At 35.4% G+C, this 19,386-nt stretch overlaps 1 protein-coding gene across 1 annotated transcript in view; it reads left to right on the forward strand.

Annotated features, from left to right (window-relative positions):
* Positions 1-19,386, forward strand: part of LOC134586252 (dynein axonemal heavy chain 5-like) — a 260,789-nt gene that overhangs the window by 81,140 nt on the left and 160,263 nt on the right. The window contains exons 16-32 of the mRNA XM_063441744.1: positions 727-819; positions 1,950-2,161; positions 2,318-2,402; positions 3,074-3,285; positions 3,723-3,840; positions 6,555-6,680; positions 7,094-7,256; positions 8,717-8,957; positions 10,469-10,689; positions 11,810-11,992; positions 13,117-13,226; positions 14,394-14,569; positions 14,984-15,074; positions 16,492-16,557; positions 17,799-17,911; positions 18,328-18,427; positions 18,771-18,884. Of these exons, the coding sequence (XP_063297814.1) occupies positions 727-819; positions 1,950-2,161; positions 2,318-2,402; positions 3,074-3,285; positions 3,723-3,840; positions 6,555-6,680; positions 7,094-7,256; positions 8,717-8,957; positions 10,469-10,689; positions 11,810-11,992; positions 13,117-13,226; positions 14,394-14,569; positions 14,984-15,074; positions 16,492-16,557; positions 17,799-17,911; positions 18,328-18,427; positions 18,771-18,884 (2,424 nt within the window). The remainder of the gene's footprint in view (positions 1-726; positions 820-1,949; positions 2,162-2,317; positions 2,403-3,073; positions 3,286-3,722; positions 3,841-6,554; positions 6,681-7,093; positions 7,257-8,716; positions 8,958-10,468; positions 10,690-11,809; positions 11,993-13,116; positions 13,227-14,393; positions 14,570-14,983; positions 15,075-16,491; positions 16,558-17,798; positions 17,912-18,327; positions 18,428-18,770; positions 18,885-19,386) is intronic.

Raw genomic sequence — 19,386 nt, forward strand, 5'->3', positions numbered from 1 at the left:
AACATCTTCAACTCAAGTTTAAAGTTCTTAAACAAGTTGCATATGAAAAAGAGAAAGGAAAACATGTTCTCTCTATATAAAGGATGTTAAATTAATTTGATTGTTGATAAAATGGAATTATGCAGGTCAAGGTCAAGGAAGAAAAACCTCTGCCTTATGCTGAAACAGCTGGGAAAAACATATCTTGGGCAAAGTCAGTATCTTCTTAAGACCTGAAGAATGTGCATTGGTATTTGCTAATTTATTTGAGTGCCAGCTGTATGAGCTTCATTGGTTCAATATGTACATTTCTGTTTTATTTATTTGGCCAAGATGATTTTCGCAGCTGTTTCAGCATAAGGCAGAGGTTTTTCTTCCTTGACCTTGACCCGTGTAATTCCATTTTATCAACAACAATCAAATGAATTTAACATCCTTTATATAGAGAGAACATGTTTTCCTTTCTCTTTTTCATATGCAACTTGTTTAAGAACTTGAAACTTGAGTTGAAGATGTTCTCTGACTTAGCTATGTTAGATATAATGGGTTGGATTCTCTTATCAGAATTTACTCTGTTTACTGAATTGCAATTCTTCTATTGAAGTCTATGGAGAAAATATAATCTAGCCCCGTATTGTAACTTGGTTGTCATATCATTGCAACATAATTTTTTAAATTTCGTTTAGTGAGTAACAACCATTGCATTATCTGAGATTAAGAAGTTTCCCTTTTCTTTAAAATTTACAGGAAGATCCAGTGCTCCCCAGAAATATGCCCCCTGCAGTGGGGGCAATAATGTGGTCAAGAAAATTATTGTCAAATATTGAAAGCACAATGAAGGTGAGTTAATGGCCAATTTGCTGCATTTTATAATATAAAAACAAAAAACATAAGGGGATTTAAAAGTATTAATTGATCAAGACAGAATCATTTGGTCTGATTGTTTACCAACCTACAAAAAGGGGATTTTAATAATTACTGCAAGTCCAATTTTCTTCTGACAAAGATTTAGTAAATTTTTCTTTTACAGACTCACTTAGTTTTAATTATTAGTTAAGTGGCATTTGTTTCCGTTATTACTTCTAGTGCTTATGGCTGCTTATGACCCCTGATAAGATATCAGAATCACCATAAAGTTGTCATCTATTTGTACTCTATCCTTACCAGCTATCTATTTGTATATTTTAAACAAATAACACCATTAAACAAACAAGTATTTAATAATTTACATAAAAGCAACAATTTGTGCATCTACATAACCCAGGTATTCATATGCCACATTGTAGTTTACAAATGACAAGAATGTACCCATTTTCTTCCATTTCTGTGAGGAGCTTCTGGTAGGGCTTGAACACTTTTGAATGTTTTTTATGCTAGAAATTAAAACATGTTTTTGATTACATTATAAATGTCACCTATAGTTTTATTTCACTTGTGCACTGTTGTTATAGAGTTTACTTTTCCAACATAATAACTCCATTTACTTGAATAGAGGCTAATTACATATATCCGTAAAAATATTGAATTGTTGAACATCTTCAATATGGGTGAAACTAAAATTATTTTTTATGATTTTAGGATTCAGAATTAATTATGCATAGTGATCAGAACAGTATGCACCATGACATATTAAACATGAAATATTAAATTCCAACAATGTCTCTTGTCATAGGTTAAAAATAGAAAAATAAAACGGAAGGCGTAAGAGGAATTCATTTTTTGTCTTTTAGCTTGCTCTAACATCCCCATTAATCGGAACCCCAATCCCAAACAAAATCTTTACTAATTACTGGGGCTATAGTCCCACATCAGGTTTTTTTTTCTTTATTATCCTATTTTACATTGTTCTTTGTGCGCTTTCTTTGATGTTTCACCATGTAAAGAATGAGAAATTATTAGAAAATATAAGCTATAAGTGTCTTAATTTATGATGAACAATGTAGCTTCATTTTCTATTCGTTTTTGTTCAGGTTTTCAGAAGTGTACGAATTATTACAATGTGCCTGACATACTCCCAAACTGTAAAACTGTACAATCGGTTAGCCACTGCCTTACTGAAGTATGAAGAATTGTGGTATCAGAAGTGGAGGACACAGGTTGACAAAAGTCTGAGTGGTCTTAATTACACATTACTTGTTCAAGATCCAGTTACAAAACAATTTAAAGTCAACACTGACTGGAGGTAATAACCTTTCTTAGCAAAGTATAAAAAAAAAAATGAAAAAAAAATCTGAATTTTAGTTAATAACGTTATATTTAAATGTATGGCTATTAATAATTATGCTGTACCAGATAGTATGTATCTAAGTTGAGTTTCCTTTATATCAAACAAATTCAGAATAATCCACCTGATGGAAGAGACTAAGTGGATGTTGAGGCTTGGGATCAATGTTCCAGAAGCTGCTCTTGTTGCACTTAATCAGGTATTAAACTACGACGTGATCTATAAGTTGTATATACAATCATGGTTTGGTATAAAGAATCATTGTAGTGTTGAAATATAACATAGATAACTGGAGTAGCATTCCATTTGTTGACAAAATCTTACACAAGGAACCTATGAAAAGTGCTTTAACCAAAAAATTGAACATCAAAGAGTAGCTTATCATATCTTTAAACACAAACATGGATCTGAAGGACCAAACTCATGGAGGAGACTGCTGACCTTAAGGTTTCTCAATTGTGCCAGCTACATCTGTAAACCAATTATATCGAATGTATTGATTATGGACTTTTTATAGGATTGCATGGCATTGTTAATCAAATGGATCAGATGCCCAATGGTCCAAATGCTTTCAACTCGAGCATCCCTGTTTTTCTTAGGTACCTTTCTGACAAACATCTTAATCTTTACAATTAATTATATTGTTTTACGACAGGCTTCAATAAAATTGCATGTTTTACTGATTATTTTTTGTATTGTATTGTCATTCTTCAGTTACGTATGTTTTATTTTATATAGAATTGTTCTTTGCATTGTGTGTTACCTCACAATACCAGATACAATAATCTTAAATTATGTTTAATCAGTGCTATGAATGTGCACATTGCAATTAAATGTTAACAAAGTTTTTTTTGGGCAAATATTTTTAAGGCTGACAAATTCAAGATGTATAAGAGTGAATTGCAAGACATGGTTGAAGAATATAGAAAACTTAAAAAGAAGATCCCACAAAGCTTTTCTGCATTATTTGCTCCACATCTAGAGAGAGTAAACCACCACTTTCAACCAGGATTATTTACCTTATCGTGGAGCAGTGTCAACATAGAAGGACTTCTTCATCAGGCCAATACAGCTGTCAAAAAGTACAAATATTCAAAAATGTTGTCATAATACCATCTAAAATAGACTACTATCTAAAATAGACTATGCATAGTCAAAATTACTAGAAATCTCCCTTTTTGTCTGTCGCACACTGCCTCCACTTCTACTAACAGAAAGCCGGGAGCTCTCTGAGCAAAGCCCCAAAGTACATCTCTGTGGCCAATAAGCCTGCACTGCAATACCTTGATTAGGATGACTACTTGCTCAGCCGTAGCAAGCAAAGTCTTTAAAGACAGATAAGTTATCATTTTCTATACAATTTTACATTCAAATATTTGCATAATCAACAATATTTTAAATTTCTCATCCACTACCTCTTCCTATTAGTTCCTCGCTCCAGTTTATGACATGTTTTTAAAAATAAAAAAACATAATTTCTTATTGTATACATTGTAATTAACCAGCTTTTTTCATGTAGATTGGAAGACATTTTTAACAAAGTCTCAGACATAAAGAGGAATGTGATTGAGAAAAGCCTTGAAGAGATTTGTTATTATGATTTATATCCTGTGGATGAAATAACTAATGGACCAAAGGTATAGCAACTTGATATGTCATTAATAATCTGTTAGGTTCAAGGTTAGAATTGTTGTGGACTTAAATCTGATTTAATAACAGAACAGACATAACGGTGATCATAGCTTAAAATACAAGGATTTATTGGATGCTTAATTTTAATTAAAAATAATCAGAGTGAATGATGTAGGACTGGGATAGGCAACCTTCAGCAGTCCAGATGTTGTGGACTACATTCCCTATAATGCTCTTACACCCATAATGCCTGCAAAGCATTATGGGAGGTGTAGTCCAAAACATCTGGAATGCCAAAGGTTGCCTATGCATGATGTAGGATATCAGTCAACTGCATATTTCTTTTCAATGGTTGGTGTCATAATGTGAGTCATAGAGCATATTACAGTGTCTCTGTAATTAAATATGTAATTAAAACGCCTATGCAAATGCAATCTGTTTTGTCTTATGAGGAAGCATGAGGTAACAAAAGGTGTAACTTTGCCATCAACTTTAGTCAAATCACAGCAGCCGTTAGAAGTGATGTCTGTGGAAACCAGGTCTTGTCTCGGTCATCATGAGACCAAATCTATGATGTCTTCCGCTGTCTCACGGGATCCTCTATAGATCTCAGTATTATACCCTCGATGTTTGGACACAGAGCATGGTATAGGATGAAGCTTTGTGAGGGGCCTTAACATTTACCCTTGGGCAGAATCCCCGCGGTCTTTTTACCACCTAGCATTATGCGCCTCCTGTCAGTAAAGTTTACAGATGCAGACATTTTCTTTTAACTGATGAATATAATTATTAAAGGGACACTATAGTCACCAGAACAACTACAGCTTATTGAATTTGTTCTGGTGAGTAGAATCATTATCTTCAGGCTTGTTGCTATAAACGCTGTCTTTTCAGAGAAAATGCAGTGTTTACATTACAGCCTAGTGATAACTTCACTGGCCACTCCTCAGATAGCTGTTAGAGATCCTGAATACATGTTTGTGTTCCTGACCCTATAGTGATCCTTTAATATTATTTATTTACTATAAAATAATGATAATAATATTTTAACAAAAATAAGTATATAATAGCCACATGTATGTATATTTGTGTGATTGCTGACTTCTCCACTTGTCTACGTAACATAAATCTCAAATGTGTCCTAAAGAAAAAAAACAACTACACTGTTTAAATTATCACTATTTTGTAACTGTGGCTATTTAGTAAAACAAATGAATACTTAGAGGGGTTATCTGATCTTTACATTTGCTTTTTTTACAGTATCTGAAAACTACCATTATGGATAGAATATTAATTTCTCAAACACAAGAAGCAGAGATCGGATCTGTTTGCCCTGCCTTCTTGAGAATGTTTATTACATTATTAAGTTAATAATAATGTAATAATTAATACTTAGTAATAATTCAGTTTTACAGCTCTGTAGATGGGGCAGTGCCTGAGGAGAGTCATTTGTGGGAATGTAATCCCATATTAATAGGGGGGTTAAAATCCCTGAATGAAGATTCTGTACTTGCACTCAAGTCATCAGCCTTAATACTGATTAAAATTGTCCTGAAGAATGCAGCCGATATTCTTATAACTATTACACAGATAGTTCTCAATATTTGCATTGAATCCTTGTGGCTTACCAGACATACTGATTTTGTCTCAGACATACCAATGTCTCATAGGAGCACAACACAGCTCACAGAAAATAATGGAAATTAATCAAAGTGCAATCTTAACTAGTTTAACCTTTTTTTTCTACAAATAAATTGTGCTTGGAGAATCTCACTATAGTGCAATGCATTATAAACATTTGATGGGTGAAGGGGAAGGTCCAGGCAAATCTGTGTAGGTAAGATGGGCTGAGGAAGGTAAATAAAGCCATATCTGCATTTCCTGAAATTTAAAGAAGCCGCAGTTTGGCAGTTGCTTAACACTTAAAGGGACACTATACTTATTCATCTTAATGAAGTGGGTCTGGGTGCAGTGTCCCTGTCTTTTTGAGGGAAAACTATAGTGCCAGGAAAACAAAGCTGTGTTGTGCTGGCACTACAGTGCCTCCTCCCTCGCACCCCCCAACCCTGTGTTGCAGAAGGAGTTAAAAACCCCTTCTGTCGCTTACCTGAGTCAGTGCCAATAAGAGTGACGATGTCAGCCACTAGAGGCGCTTCCGCTGCAATGACCAATACATTTTGGTTACGGATGTGTAAGTCCCCACAGGAAGGCAATGAATGAATGCTGTGGAAAAATTTGAGGGCACGCATTAGGTCTCCAATGCTCCTCAATGAGGAACATTGGATTGGACATTGGTGACATCACAGGAGGGAGAAAGGTGAACAGCACAGAGGTGAGTAAAACTTGGGTGTTTTTTTTACACTGGTTTATGGCAAACAGGGCTTGGAACTATATAGAGCTATGTATAGATTTAGGTTTGTATTCCTAATGCTATAGTTTTCCTTTAAGCTTTCTTGTTTCAGCAGTGAATATGTCTATGGAAGATCAGAAGTCTATATTATTTTTTTAAGATATGATGTCACCATAAAATGGCTTGCTTGGTTACCACTCTACTCATATCATATTTTCATGCTAAATGTAAAAGTAGATTATAATTAAAATAAAATTGATCATAATTGGTTAATCATGTATAGGCCATGTAATATGAAACCATACCATTGTAACGATTAATAAAACATTATCCATGCTGCTTTAAGTAATTATCTAACTTCAATTCCAGAGTCCTGAGGATTTTTTACAGTTGATCAAAAGTTCTGTACTGGAGAGAAAACGTGTTTTAGAAGGGATGGCATCTACAATTAAAAGTGCATTTTCTGATATCATTGGAATGTTAAAGAGCTTTCCGGTATAGTACCTACAAGCCGTACTTCATCTCTATCACAGGAAATGTCCACTTTATTGTCTGCTTTCTGCTTAGATATTCTCAGTAGAGATACTTCCTCATCAACAACAGTTTATCTAATTATCAAATCATTTACTTTTCACATAGTACACTTAATAAACACATTTACCTAAATATTTCTTCTTTCTCTTCTAAAATGGCTGCACTAGTTAATCCCACAGTGGCCATATTTGTAGGCGGTGAAGGGGTCTTCTGCTATTGATTAAAGCACTAGAACACAACAGACATAATGCATTACCTGGTCTATAAAGTTATATTGTGGTCTTTTAATATAAATGCTTGGAAACTGTAAGGAAGAGGTCATAGAAGTGTTACTACAGTAATATGACTTTATGTTGATTGTGTCTATTTCTCAGGATACCACAGAAGAAAATCATGAAACAGCTTCAAATTTGAAGAATATCAAACTAACTTCAAATTCTTGGATCCAAAAATCATCACGTAAATTACAGCCAGTATCTGTATCCTCTGAAACTGCCAGTAATTGTTTCTCTGAAGAGATCATTAATCAAGTGTTTGGTATGTTGTAGATGGATTTCAACCCAATTAGACAAACAAACACCTATGTACACATACCCTTATACTTACACATTGTATTTGTTGAAAGGAAATGTCCAAATAAGCTATTTAAACCCTTGTGTATTTATTCATTTATTTATAAAATATTTTACCAGGATGGATACATTGAGATTTCTCTCATTTTCAAGTATGTCATGGATCCACAAAACATTGCAATATTACAAAAATGCAATATACAAACAATATATATATATATATATATATATATATATACACATACACACAAATTATATATATATATATGTATATATATATTTACGTACACACATATATACATTTAATACATAACAGGTAATAAATAAATATTAGATGTTTTAGATGCTTATTTGATAGAAAACAAGTTACTGATAAGTTGCTCTTGATCTTACATGTGACATTGCCTCACATCTGATTGCAGTGGATGCTGGCAGAACTCAACCTTATTAATTAGAAATATGTGGGAAAAATTCCTGGTCTAGGCAAGCTCTCCATGATATAAACTGGGGATTTACTGTAGCTGGCACTGAAGTGTCTGCATATACCTCAGCTGGGTCTAATGTAAATTCCAAGAGCACGGATCATATTATTACTGTGTTGGTACGAATGTGTTTTGAAAATGTAAACTGTGACCTCTATTGATCATATGACATTGTCCATGTGCATTATCATGTATTCTACCTGGTGTTCTTGTGAGGGCTGTCAGAATTTCTTATTATTTTGCGTTTAGCCCAATAGGGGCCGGTAATACGCTCTATCCGGTTTCCTCTGATTCTGACCTACGTTATGTTATATAGTATTGTATCTGGACATTCTCCCTGTATCAAAGGAAATAAATGTACCTTTATCAAACAGATTTTTAAGCCTTTGAAGACCGGCATACCTCAGACGAGCAAAGCAGGTCCGGACCTTGGCTGGTTTTCTTGTTTCTCTGTATCTCCGTAAATCTGACCTTGGCGTGTTCTGATCTCAGTGAGAATTTGGAAAGTCTGCCTAGGACACAGAAACTCAAAAAAGTATTTCCACAGACCTTATCCTATATAACTGCGTAAATGCAGGTTAAAGTATAAGACACAATGATTGTCTGTGCTTTCTTGCATGTCATGTTGGGAATTCAAGGATAGCTGTGTAAACATGTTTTATCATAGTTTCTGTGCCCATGGCGAACTTCTGAAATATGCAGGTGACACACAAAATAGTATTTTTTTTTTTAAATACATTATTTAAATAGTGCATTAAAATATGCAAAAAATGGAAGTAGAAAATGTAAGATTAAAAAGGTAAGTAAAATACTTTTCAAGTTTCCAGAAGTTCCCATAATTTTCAAAAGGAGCTATGTTTATCTCATGATATCTATTATTAAAATAATAATAGGACCAGTTTATTCTACAGTTTCTTAAAACAATACATGTTCTGTTTTCCAGAATCCCTAAGTGATGACCTCTACAAGGCTGTATATACCTGTGTATGTCGGTCACTTATCACCTTGGCTCAGCTTACAGGATGTGACATGGAAAACTTGGCTAGTGAATTATCAGTAATATTTATGCAAAACAATAAAGATACTAAAGATGAATCAGTTGAGTCTGAATTTATACGCAGAAGCCCTTTAGAGTCTATAAAAAAGCTGGTAACAACATCTTACACTGGGGCACAGAGATTAAGGTACAGTTATGTTCTAATGTTTCATTATTATATTTTAATACATTTAAGAGACTAAAAATATGCGTTCCAGTACTTTTCTATATTATAAAAACTATGAAAACATTTAAGGAAAACTAATACATTTGTGGGTCAGCTCTATCATGGAATGCCATTCAATCTTCCTGAACGACATCCCAGGGCTGCCTCCCACTTTGCCATAAATGGAAAGGGGAGAAGGTACCTTGTTTGAATCATCATGCTGTACAACAGCCAGACACCCCTATGCGAAAGGCATTTCTTCACAGCACAATAAATTCAGGGATCTCTTCAGGCACGTTTTTTTGGGGAATGGAGGAGGTGTAGTGAATTGTTTGATAGTATGTAATTAAAATGTTGCAAAAGCATAGGTGCTCGCTCAGGGAGAATCGCTTGCAGTGTGTTCAACTGTCCATAAGATAACGCCAAGTGAAAATCAATTTCACATAGCCTGTAGACCCTGCAAAAATGTTAGGATTAGCCCAGAGGGAAATAATGTATGGTTAAAGGAATTATCTAAGCTCTAAAACAACTTTAGATTAATAAAGCAGTTCTAGTGCATAGCTTCAGGTCTGGCGTGGCCGCTAGGTAAATTAAGCACCTCAGTCTGCACCTGGTCTGCGTCTTGTTAGATCAAGTAGAGGAAACAGAAGATCCTATACCGTGGTCCGCTGTTTGGCCACTCTGCATGAGGGAGGTGAGCTAGCACAGGGAGGGGGGTGAAACTACAAACGGGTCTGGAGGGGACCCTAATGGGACAGGGTGGGGGTGGGGGAAACCATAAAGGGATAAGGAAGAAACCATAAAGTGACAGGGGGGACAAAGAGGCACACAGATGGGCTGAGGGGACAAAGGCACACAGATGGGCTTGTGGGCACACACAAAGAGACACACATAGGGGCTGTGGGGGACAAAGAGAGATACAGAGAGGCTGGGGGGGGGGGGGAGGAGAACCACAAAGGAGTTTGGGGGGAAACACACATGGGGAAGGGGAAAAAGAGACACAAAGTTGGCAACTGTTTTTTTTGTATCTAGGGTGCGAAATAGTCTTGGACCGGCCCTGCATAGGTTATGCCCCTACAATCTCACTGCTCAGTTATCTGCCATTTAGAAGTTTAATCACAGGTGCTGGGTAATTTTAAAACTGGAGAATGTGTCAGCAAGCTAATGTCACTCGCATTATTTGTGTCCCTAAAAATTAAGAATTAATTAAGCCTTGGGTTCTCCCCAGATTTCATGACCAATGTGTCATTGTGATTGCTTAAGTACATTTTACAGCTTGTGAACTCTCTCAGAGAAATGTCTCTAAAATTAATATTCTAATACGGAAATCACTCAATTTGGAATATTTATGCCAATGGGTGAGACTGAGTTAGTGTAACTAAATTTATTTATAAAAAAAAGAACCTTAGTTCTCATGTTCTATATTATGTGGCACATTGTATTGTTTGTAATATGTTTCTTTGATGACAAGTACATGTGTTCTGTCTTCATAGGTTTAAGCTCATGTTGTCATTTAAGATTCCAAATATAACAATTGACCCACCTGCAGAGGTGACAGAAGAAGCTTTCCGTCAAGCTGTGATTTCCATTCTAAGCATTAGTGACTCCTTCACTTGGTGGGCAGGAGTGAAAAATGGGCAGTCCTTCAATGTGTTGATGACTGAGGATGAGCCTTTAAGACATGTTGTAAACCATATTTTAAATGCGGTTAATGGTGAGTATTGACAATTTATGGCATTAATACTTGGGTCTGCTGCACCAGATATCTTCAGGCTATATGTTGTTAGTAATAGGAGACACAGTCCACTACATTACCCAATATCTAGGCATACCTAATCCTAAAATCCTTAAACATTATACATGGGAAATACTCTACAATCATTATAAACAGCATTCTAACACCTATACTTAAATGTCAACAACTTTAAAATGAACCATGCTTTTCAGGCAGAATCTCTTGTCAAAAGGTATGCACTCTATTTTTGTGTCTCAAAGTATAGGACCTCTCAAGAATGTAATTTTATAGAAACCACATTCTGCCTGAAAAAAACCTAGCTAGCATTGTACTACTAATCAGATGTTTTGTGAACAATCTAGAAGTTAAACAGTGCGTTAAAGGACCACTATAGGCACCCAGACCACTTCAGCTTAATGACAGCCGCTAGAGGCGCTTCCGCGCTTCTCACTGTGATTTTCACAGTGAGAAGACGCCAGCGTCCATAGGAAAGCATTGAGAAATGCTATCCTATGGACTGACTAAATGCGCGCGTGGCTCTTGCTGCGCATGCGCATTCAGCGGAAGAGGGAGGAGAGTCCCCAGCGCCGAGGGAGCCTGGCGCTGGAGAAAGGTAAGAGTTTAACCCCTTCCTCTCCCTAGAGCCCAGTGGGAGGGGGGCCATGAGGGTGGGGGGGACCTATTAACACTATAGTGCCAGGAAAACGAGTTTGTCTTCCTGGCACTATAGTGGTCCTTTAAAGTGAGTAGGGCTGTGTAACATATTTCAGTACTTCTCCACACACAATATATCATAACCGAACATTGTATTGTTCTGCACTGGGAATCATCTACTTATATACAAAATAATATGCAACATCCTTTTCAATCCCAATCATCACATGTAGATATATAATATACATAGACATCCATTCTGGGTTATTCACTAAAGGGAGATTTCAATGTGCATTCAATGAGTAATATATATCATTGAATAGCACAGTAATAACTTTAATGGCGTCACTAATGTCAGTATTATACATATTTGAATTTAATAGGTATTGAAATTATAATGGAATATTACATGTAGTGTAGTTTGATATGTTTTCATGTTTTGCAGATTTGAAGCCTGTTGTTAAGAAGCAAGTGTTCAGTTTGAGTTCTTATGACTTTTTGTGGTCAGATGACATGTACAGACAGAGTGAAGAGTTTTTAGCTGGTAATCCTGGAATTACTACTATTCAAAAGGAAGTACAGCGGTTTGTAGATCTTGAACATAAAATCAAAGAGTGTCCTGAGGTGAGTTATCTCAGTTTACTGATTTATCTTGAAATTTCTCTAGAGGTTATCAATAGCTTGCGGTGAGAGCATATCCCATTGGTTCATAGTTGCCTCGATGACTAAGATACTTATTGACCATTCCTGTGCTAAAGCAGGATTATTATTTAGAGACCAATATAAAATACACAAATACATTTTCGTTACCATAACTTTAATGGAGAGTATACATTCTTTCTGGAACATGCACAATTATATATGTTAGCGTAACCTTAAGTAAAGTATTTGAAAATGTGTGATATTGCTGATGCACGTTACACTTCTATGTAGCTGGATCTCAAATAAACTGTAGCCTTGACTTAATATTGTTGGAGAAGCTTTTCAAATGACTTACTATTTTCTGGATAAACTTTTAAACTGATTTTAAAATTACGTAAACTTTTTTAATTTTGTAATATTTTGATCTACCACTCTTGCGAGGCCCTCTAGAATGTAAGTTTATTGAGCAGGGCCCTTCACCTCTCCTGCTCCTGTATGTCCAGTTGTCTGGTTACAATTACACGTCTGTTAGTCCACCCATTGTACAGCGCTACGGAATCTGATGGCGCTATATAAATAATAATATGATAATAATAATATATTATATAAAAAAAATTATATTTCAACTTCATAAAAAAATATTAATCTGGAAAGTTTATCCGACAATATAAAATTAAGGTCTATTTTGGGGCTTTTTGGAGAGATTTTAGAGTCTTCTTATTAAGACATACGCTCTCTCAAAACATTATTTTTGTCTTAATTTAAATGGTATGTGCAGAAAATTTTGTTATTGCGCAAATCCTGTCATGTTTTATTGTTATGAATTTAGGTAACGATGGGATAACCCAGAAATTATAGGTGCACATGAAATCTCCTTCATTTTCATTTGGTGTGATAACTCAAGCAGGGTCAATTTAACATTTCGTCCCTCTGAGATCAATCAAATACCAATGAATGGAGTAGTAGTAACATACTCCTGGATATGCGTGAACAGTCAAGGAATCTAAATACATTCTTCTTGGAAATGTTTTGTTAGATTTAAAATTTTTGCAGTAAATGTGTCATTGCACTCTGTGTACTTATTTTACTTGTGATTTTCCTTACAGACAGTGCAGTTAGGTTGTATCTGTTTGGATTACTCACTTATAAAGGATACATTAAGAGGGTTTGCAGGAAGTTGGAAATCTCACTACGCAAACATTTTACATCAGCAATTTAAGGTATGTACTTGTCATTAGCCTTTAGAATAGTACTAATGCTAATAATAATCATCAGCAATGCATATATATTGATTGTCAGTGGACAACTGACTGCTCCCTCTTCCGCATGCTATCATGGAGTTACACTGAATGACGTTGGTAATCTATTCTGGATTAACTGTCATTGTTCCTCTGTGCCTGTCTCTTCCATGCAGATCTATGCTTCTTTAAAATAAATGGAAAGTGAGTGAGAACAATGTTTTAAAGGAACACTGTAATGCTAAGAATATCAATATATATAATATGTTTTAAAGGTAGCTTTTGCTTAACTTTATGTCCTTGCTAAACTGTTGATCTCAGCCTGCATAATGCTTCCCAATAGGAAACCATCGGGAGGCTAGTGTGCACCAAAATGCTGTGCCAATCAAATGCTCTCTATGAGCAGAATTTGGTTAAAAGGCCCACTATAGTGCCAGGAAAACAAACTATAGGGTCATTAGGTCCCCCCCGTGGCCCCTCTCCCGCTGGGCTGAAAGGGTTAAAACCCCTTCAGCCATTTACCTTTATCCAGCGACGGGCTACCTCGGCGCTGGTGACCTCTCTCCCCTCTCCGACGTTGGCTCCCGAGTGGAACCGAATGCGCAAGCGCCTCAAGAGCCGCGCGTGTATTAAAAACGCCCATAGGAAAGCATTACTCAATGCATTCCTATGGACGTCAGCGTCTTCTCACTGTGATTTTTACAGTGAGAATCGTGTAAGCGGCCTCTAGTGGCTGTCAGTGAGAGTCTGACTTGGTGATTCAGTGGAGTGACTCTAGTGGCAGTGAGGAAGACAGCTACTAGAGGTGTGTTTAACCTTGCAATCATTATATTGCTGTATCTACTAAAGGGCCATGTTTTACATTGCTGGGTTGAAGCAAAAGGGCCACTTCTCCCAGATCATTAATTTAAGATGGAGTTGTCTTAGTGCCAGTGGTCTTTTAATGACGTTTGTAGATAGGGAAACCTAGTTTACAAAATAAAAATCCACAATGGGCATATTACCAATCCTACCATTATACTTGCATGATGTATTAACTCGAGGACAGACTGCACGCTTTTATTTCAGTGTTAATTTCCCTTTAGCTGATTAATATATTCCAAAATACTGTAAATATATTTTATTCTATTTTTTTGTCTTTGCCTACAGCAAACTCTTCTCAGTGTAGTTCAATATCGAGAGAATGTGTGGCAGCAACTTACCACTCCTGTCCAGAGCTTGGAGCAGTTACATTCCTGTATAACACTTCTAGAGGAGATACAGGACATGGAAAATAAAATTGATGATGTTTATCGACCAATAGAAATGATGTATGAGCAACTTAGGTAAGTGTTTACTGGGGATTACTTTTTGTTAAATTGCAGCATTTTACAATGCATGGTGATTTTTATTGAATATACTTTTTCCATTTTGAAATCTCAAATATTTATTAACATACCAAACCCTAATGGGATCAATACTAATCTGCAACATCCCAAATATAGGTAATTAGTATCTATATTAGTTATTAATTATCACTCTCACTTTGACCTATGAATTACAGTGCATTTCAGTTTCATTTTGTAGATGTTACAAAAACATTTTGAATAATTGTTTGGGAGATAAAGGGTGCAGGTTGGGGGAGGTGCAGGTACAAATAACTGAAAATAGTTTTTTGTTTTCCCATGGATTTGAAATATATCATATCTTGACAGTTTTTGTAGTTATTTGTTAATTAATGATTATGTTATGCATTATAGGTCCTATCAGTTACGCATCCCAAGAGAAGAGGTAACAGAGGTTGACAATCTAAGATATAAATGGACCGAGTTACTGAACCTTACATATGTTGTAAGTGAAAACATTCTATAAATATTTTTCCATTTTCTTTAACTGAATCTGATTATATGCAGAGTATTAACAAGTGGCCTGTTTAAAAAATGCCACTTTAATGCTCATTTTAATTTGTATTATATTATCACATTACTACTTTACACTATTTATATTACACATATATATATACACATACCTTTCAGTATTGGCCCATTTTGGTTTATCTGAATTGTTTTGCTGATTATTTTTGCATGCCATGCATGTAGCCAGTAGGTTGCCGAAACTTTGGGGAAGGTTTTGACTCATGCTCTGTACTGTTTGGCTTTTGCAAGAGATGATAATCTTTATATGTTAAAGGAACACTATAGTCACCTAAATCACTTTAGCTAAATAAAGCAGTTTTAGTGTATATATCATTCCCCTGCAATTTCACTGCTCAATTCACTGTAATTTAGGCGCTAAATCACTTTGTTTCTGTTTATGCAGCCCTGGCCACACCTCCCCTGGCTATGATTGACAGAGCCTGCATGAAAAATAAACTGGTTTCACTTTCAAACAGATGTAATTTACCTTAAATAATTGTATCTCAATCTCTAAATTGAACTTTAATCACATACAGGAGGCTCTTGCAGGGTCTAGCAAGCTATTAACATAGCAGGGGATAAGAAAATCTTAATTAAACAGAACTTGCAATAAAGAAAGCCTAAATAGGGCTCTCTTTACAGGAAGTGTTTATGGAAGGCTGTGCAAGTCACATGCAGGGAGGTGTGACAAGGGTTCATAAACAAAGGGATTTAACTCCTAAATGTCAGAGGATTGAGCAGTGAGGCTGCAGGGGCATGTTCTATACACCAAAACTGCTTCATAACGCTAAAGTTGTTCAGGTGACTATAGTGTCCCTTTAAGTATATTAGCTTTGATGCATTGTACCTGGTCATATATTTTCTGTTACTTTGTATTTATTTGTATTGATTTATAATAAAGTGTTATATTTTAGATTATTATTGGAGTGTGCATCCTTAATTATTTTCTATTTTGGAACAATTCTCCAACGCAGCTACAGTCACAACTTGGCAAATGTAGCCTCATTTCAAATTTAATTGATACATTTGAAATGTTGAAAAAAATGACCCTGACAGTGTCAAGTATTCTCACACTCAGCTTGGGTGAACGTAGCTGAGTACTTATGTCTATATAAAAATCATAATCATAATTTTAATATTATAATAATAGTCCCAGGCAGCTATAATAATAGTCCCAAATACTTCTCTTTTATGTATTATTATTCTGCTTTAAAGTGTATTTCTACAGTACATAGTTAGTAGAGTATTCCATGTTCTACATATTTAAAAATAACTTTTCTGAATGACTACTAACGTATTAGTACTTATGAGTTTTACTCTATGCATCATATGAATGTATTTGTCTTGTACAGGTTAAAGAAACCTTGTTAACGAAGAAGGAGGATATCTTTAAGCAAGAGCTTGACAAACAAGTAAAAGTATGAGTCAATAGTATTACATTATTTTAGTTTCAATACAACTCAGAATTCCTAAATGATACATCAACGTATTCTATTTACTTGGAAGTAGTTTGGTCTGTGATTTTTACTTCGGAGACATTACTAGTGACTCATTCTTAAAATCAACTCAGCTACCTTGTTCCTTTAGCTTGTTTGAGCTTAAATAATAATTATAATGTACCATATGCTTGTACAATATAATAAATGTTCCAGCAACTAATTAGCAATCGTATATCAGTGCACATTTATCATTCTGGCACATGTAGCCCTGAAATAGAGCAGCTTTTACATAACATCTATTATTTATGAATAATGTGCTAACTAGAATATTTTTATTGCGTAAAAGAGCCACTTTTCAATGATTTAAATTTCAAGTTGACTATTTTAGCAGTAAAATACCCTTATTTAAAGGGACACTACAGTCACAAGAACAACTACAGCTTATTGTATTTGTTCTGGTGAGTATGCTTTTTGCAGTAAACACTGTCTTTTTATAGAAAATGCAGTGTTTACTTTACAGCCTAGTGATAACTCTACTGGCCACTCCTCAGATGGCTGTTAGCGGTGCTTCCTGGGGAAGTGGTGTACACTGTGCAGTATTGCCATACAGTGTCTCCAACCTCTGCATGCAGACACTAAACTTTCCTCATAGAGATGCATTGATTAAATTCATCTCTATGAGGAGATGCTTATTGGCCAGGGCTGTGTTTGACTTGTGCTGGCTCTACCCCTGATCTGCCTCGTTGACAGTCTCAGCCAATCCTATGTGGAAGCATTGTGATTGACTCAGACCACCACTTCTGATGATGTCAGCTGTAAGATCAGGGACAGAGGCAGCAGATGCAGACTTAAACACAAGTAAGGTTTTACTATATTTAGGGAGGCGTGGGGGGGTGGGTAGGTGGTGGTTTTAACACTATATGGTCAGAAATACATACTTGTATTCCTGACCCTAGAGTGTTCCTTTAAATGGGTCTCAATAATATCCGAATATTCACTATAAGTGAACTTCTATTTTAATAAATTCCTCTTGTATTTTGTTTTTAAACACAGGAAACTAATAACTATACCAAAAGACACACACTTTCGAGTGAGTCATGGTATTTTTGTATTACAGAAATTATGAGTTCTTCAATGTGTTGTCTCAATACATGCAATTTAAAACATATTTTAAATTACAATATTTATGTATGTAAATTAATTTTAACCATTTCTCCCAGAGTTTTGTAGTAGAGGTGATCCAGTTTCGAAACAGTTTTGATACACAAGGCCCTGCCGCTCCTGGTGTGAAACCTGAGGAAGCTGTCACTCGGCTGCATGACTTCAAGCAAAAGTAAGGATAGATAGATAGATAGATAGATAGATAGATAGATAGATAGATAGATAGATAGATGAACATAGAACCAATTAGTAAACTAAATATTTCAAAATTTGCAACCACCCTGTGTTTTTAAAAAGGACCTGTAAGATTAATACCAGCGGAAGGTTTATCTCCATCGGCTCACAGCTATTAGATTCTTAAGTTGGGTTGGGGTTCTCTCAAGTGAGTAAAAGGTTGAAAGGAACTAACATTGAGGTTTTTTGTTTTTTTTTAAACTCGGTAAGCAAGTGGGAGTTTTGTACAATACTAAAGAACTTATTCTGCATGTGCTTATTTTATACTGCTCTGCTACTTAAATTAACTGAATATTTAAAAGAACAAATACTTGTTTTCTGTGTTTTAACACACTCAATTCTGCTTTTTTGTAGATACCAAGTTTTTGATGCAAAGAGAAGGACCCTGAATTCCGTGCAACGACTTTTCAATATTGTTCCAAAGGCATTTCCAGAACTAGACAGAACAGGAAAGGTAAAATAATGAATCAATAAAAAAAAATAAAAAAATGTTGTAAATGATAGTCACTTATATTTCATCTATGCACTGCACAAGTCAAACTGAGTGAAATTGAATTACAGTTTAATTCAACATTGAAGATTATATTTATCATTCTGTATCATTATGTAATTAGAAACAATAGCTATGAGAGTAAGTGAGATACTGGGCACATTCCACAATGGTTTTGGTTTAGTTGTCACTTCTTCTCACTGATTAGGCCCAGGAGAGAATATACTGCTGGTGATATATATTAACATTTAGATTTATTTAATCTTTGAATTTAGTGAATAAATCCCTTGCATATTTTTTCTTTTAGGATTTGCAACTTTTAGGAACACTTTATATCCTGTTCCAGAAGTTCATTGACTTTGACCTCATATTCCGGAATACTCTGTGGGCTGAAGTAGATCTATCAAAAAGTAACAAAGAGGTTTGTTCACCATTTCTGGATATGGTAATTCATTTTATAGTTAAAAGTTTAATGAATTGAAAATTGAATTAATTTGGAAACCTAGTAAACGTTATAGGCAGTAAGCTCAATAATAACCAAAGAAAAAGAATTACTTGCGCACTATCCCAAATCACTATGCACATTTAAATAACTGGTTTTTAGTATCACTCCAATGGCAATTAAAGTGTAAGCTCACCTGCCACGTCAAGGCAAAACCTCTCAGGCGAGTCCTAAACTAACAATTGACCTTGCTATTTTCAGCTAGAATGCAACATCTCTCATGAGACAGAGAGTGGTATTTTTCTAACCCCTACAGAGTTATTAACCCTTAATAGGGATCAAATGGGGTGGGCGGCAGCACTGTAACATGGCTGTGTAATAAAAAAGCAAATACAAACATGCAAAATCAAGCCCTGTGCTTAACCCCTTAAGGACCAAACTTCTGGAATAAAAGGGAATCATGACGTGTCAGACATGTCAT

The sequence above is a fragment of the Pelobates fuscus genome, chromosome 2, assembly GCF_036172605.1.
Source record: "Pelobates fuscus isolate aPelFus1 chromosome 2, aPelFus1.pri, whole genome shotgun sequence".
NCBI lineage: Eukaryota > Metazoa > Chordata > Amphibia > Anura > Pelobatidae > Pelobates > Pelobates fuscus.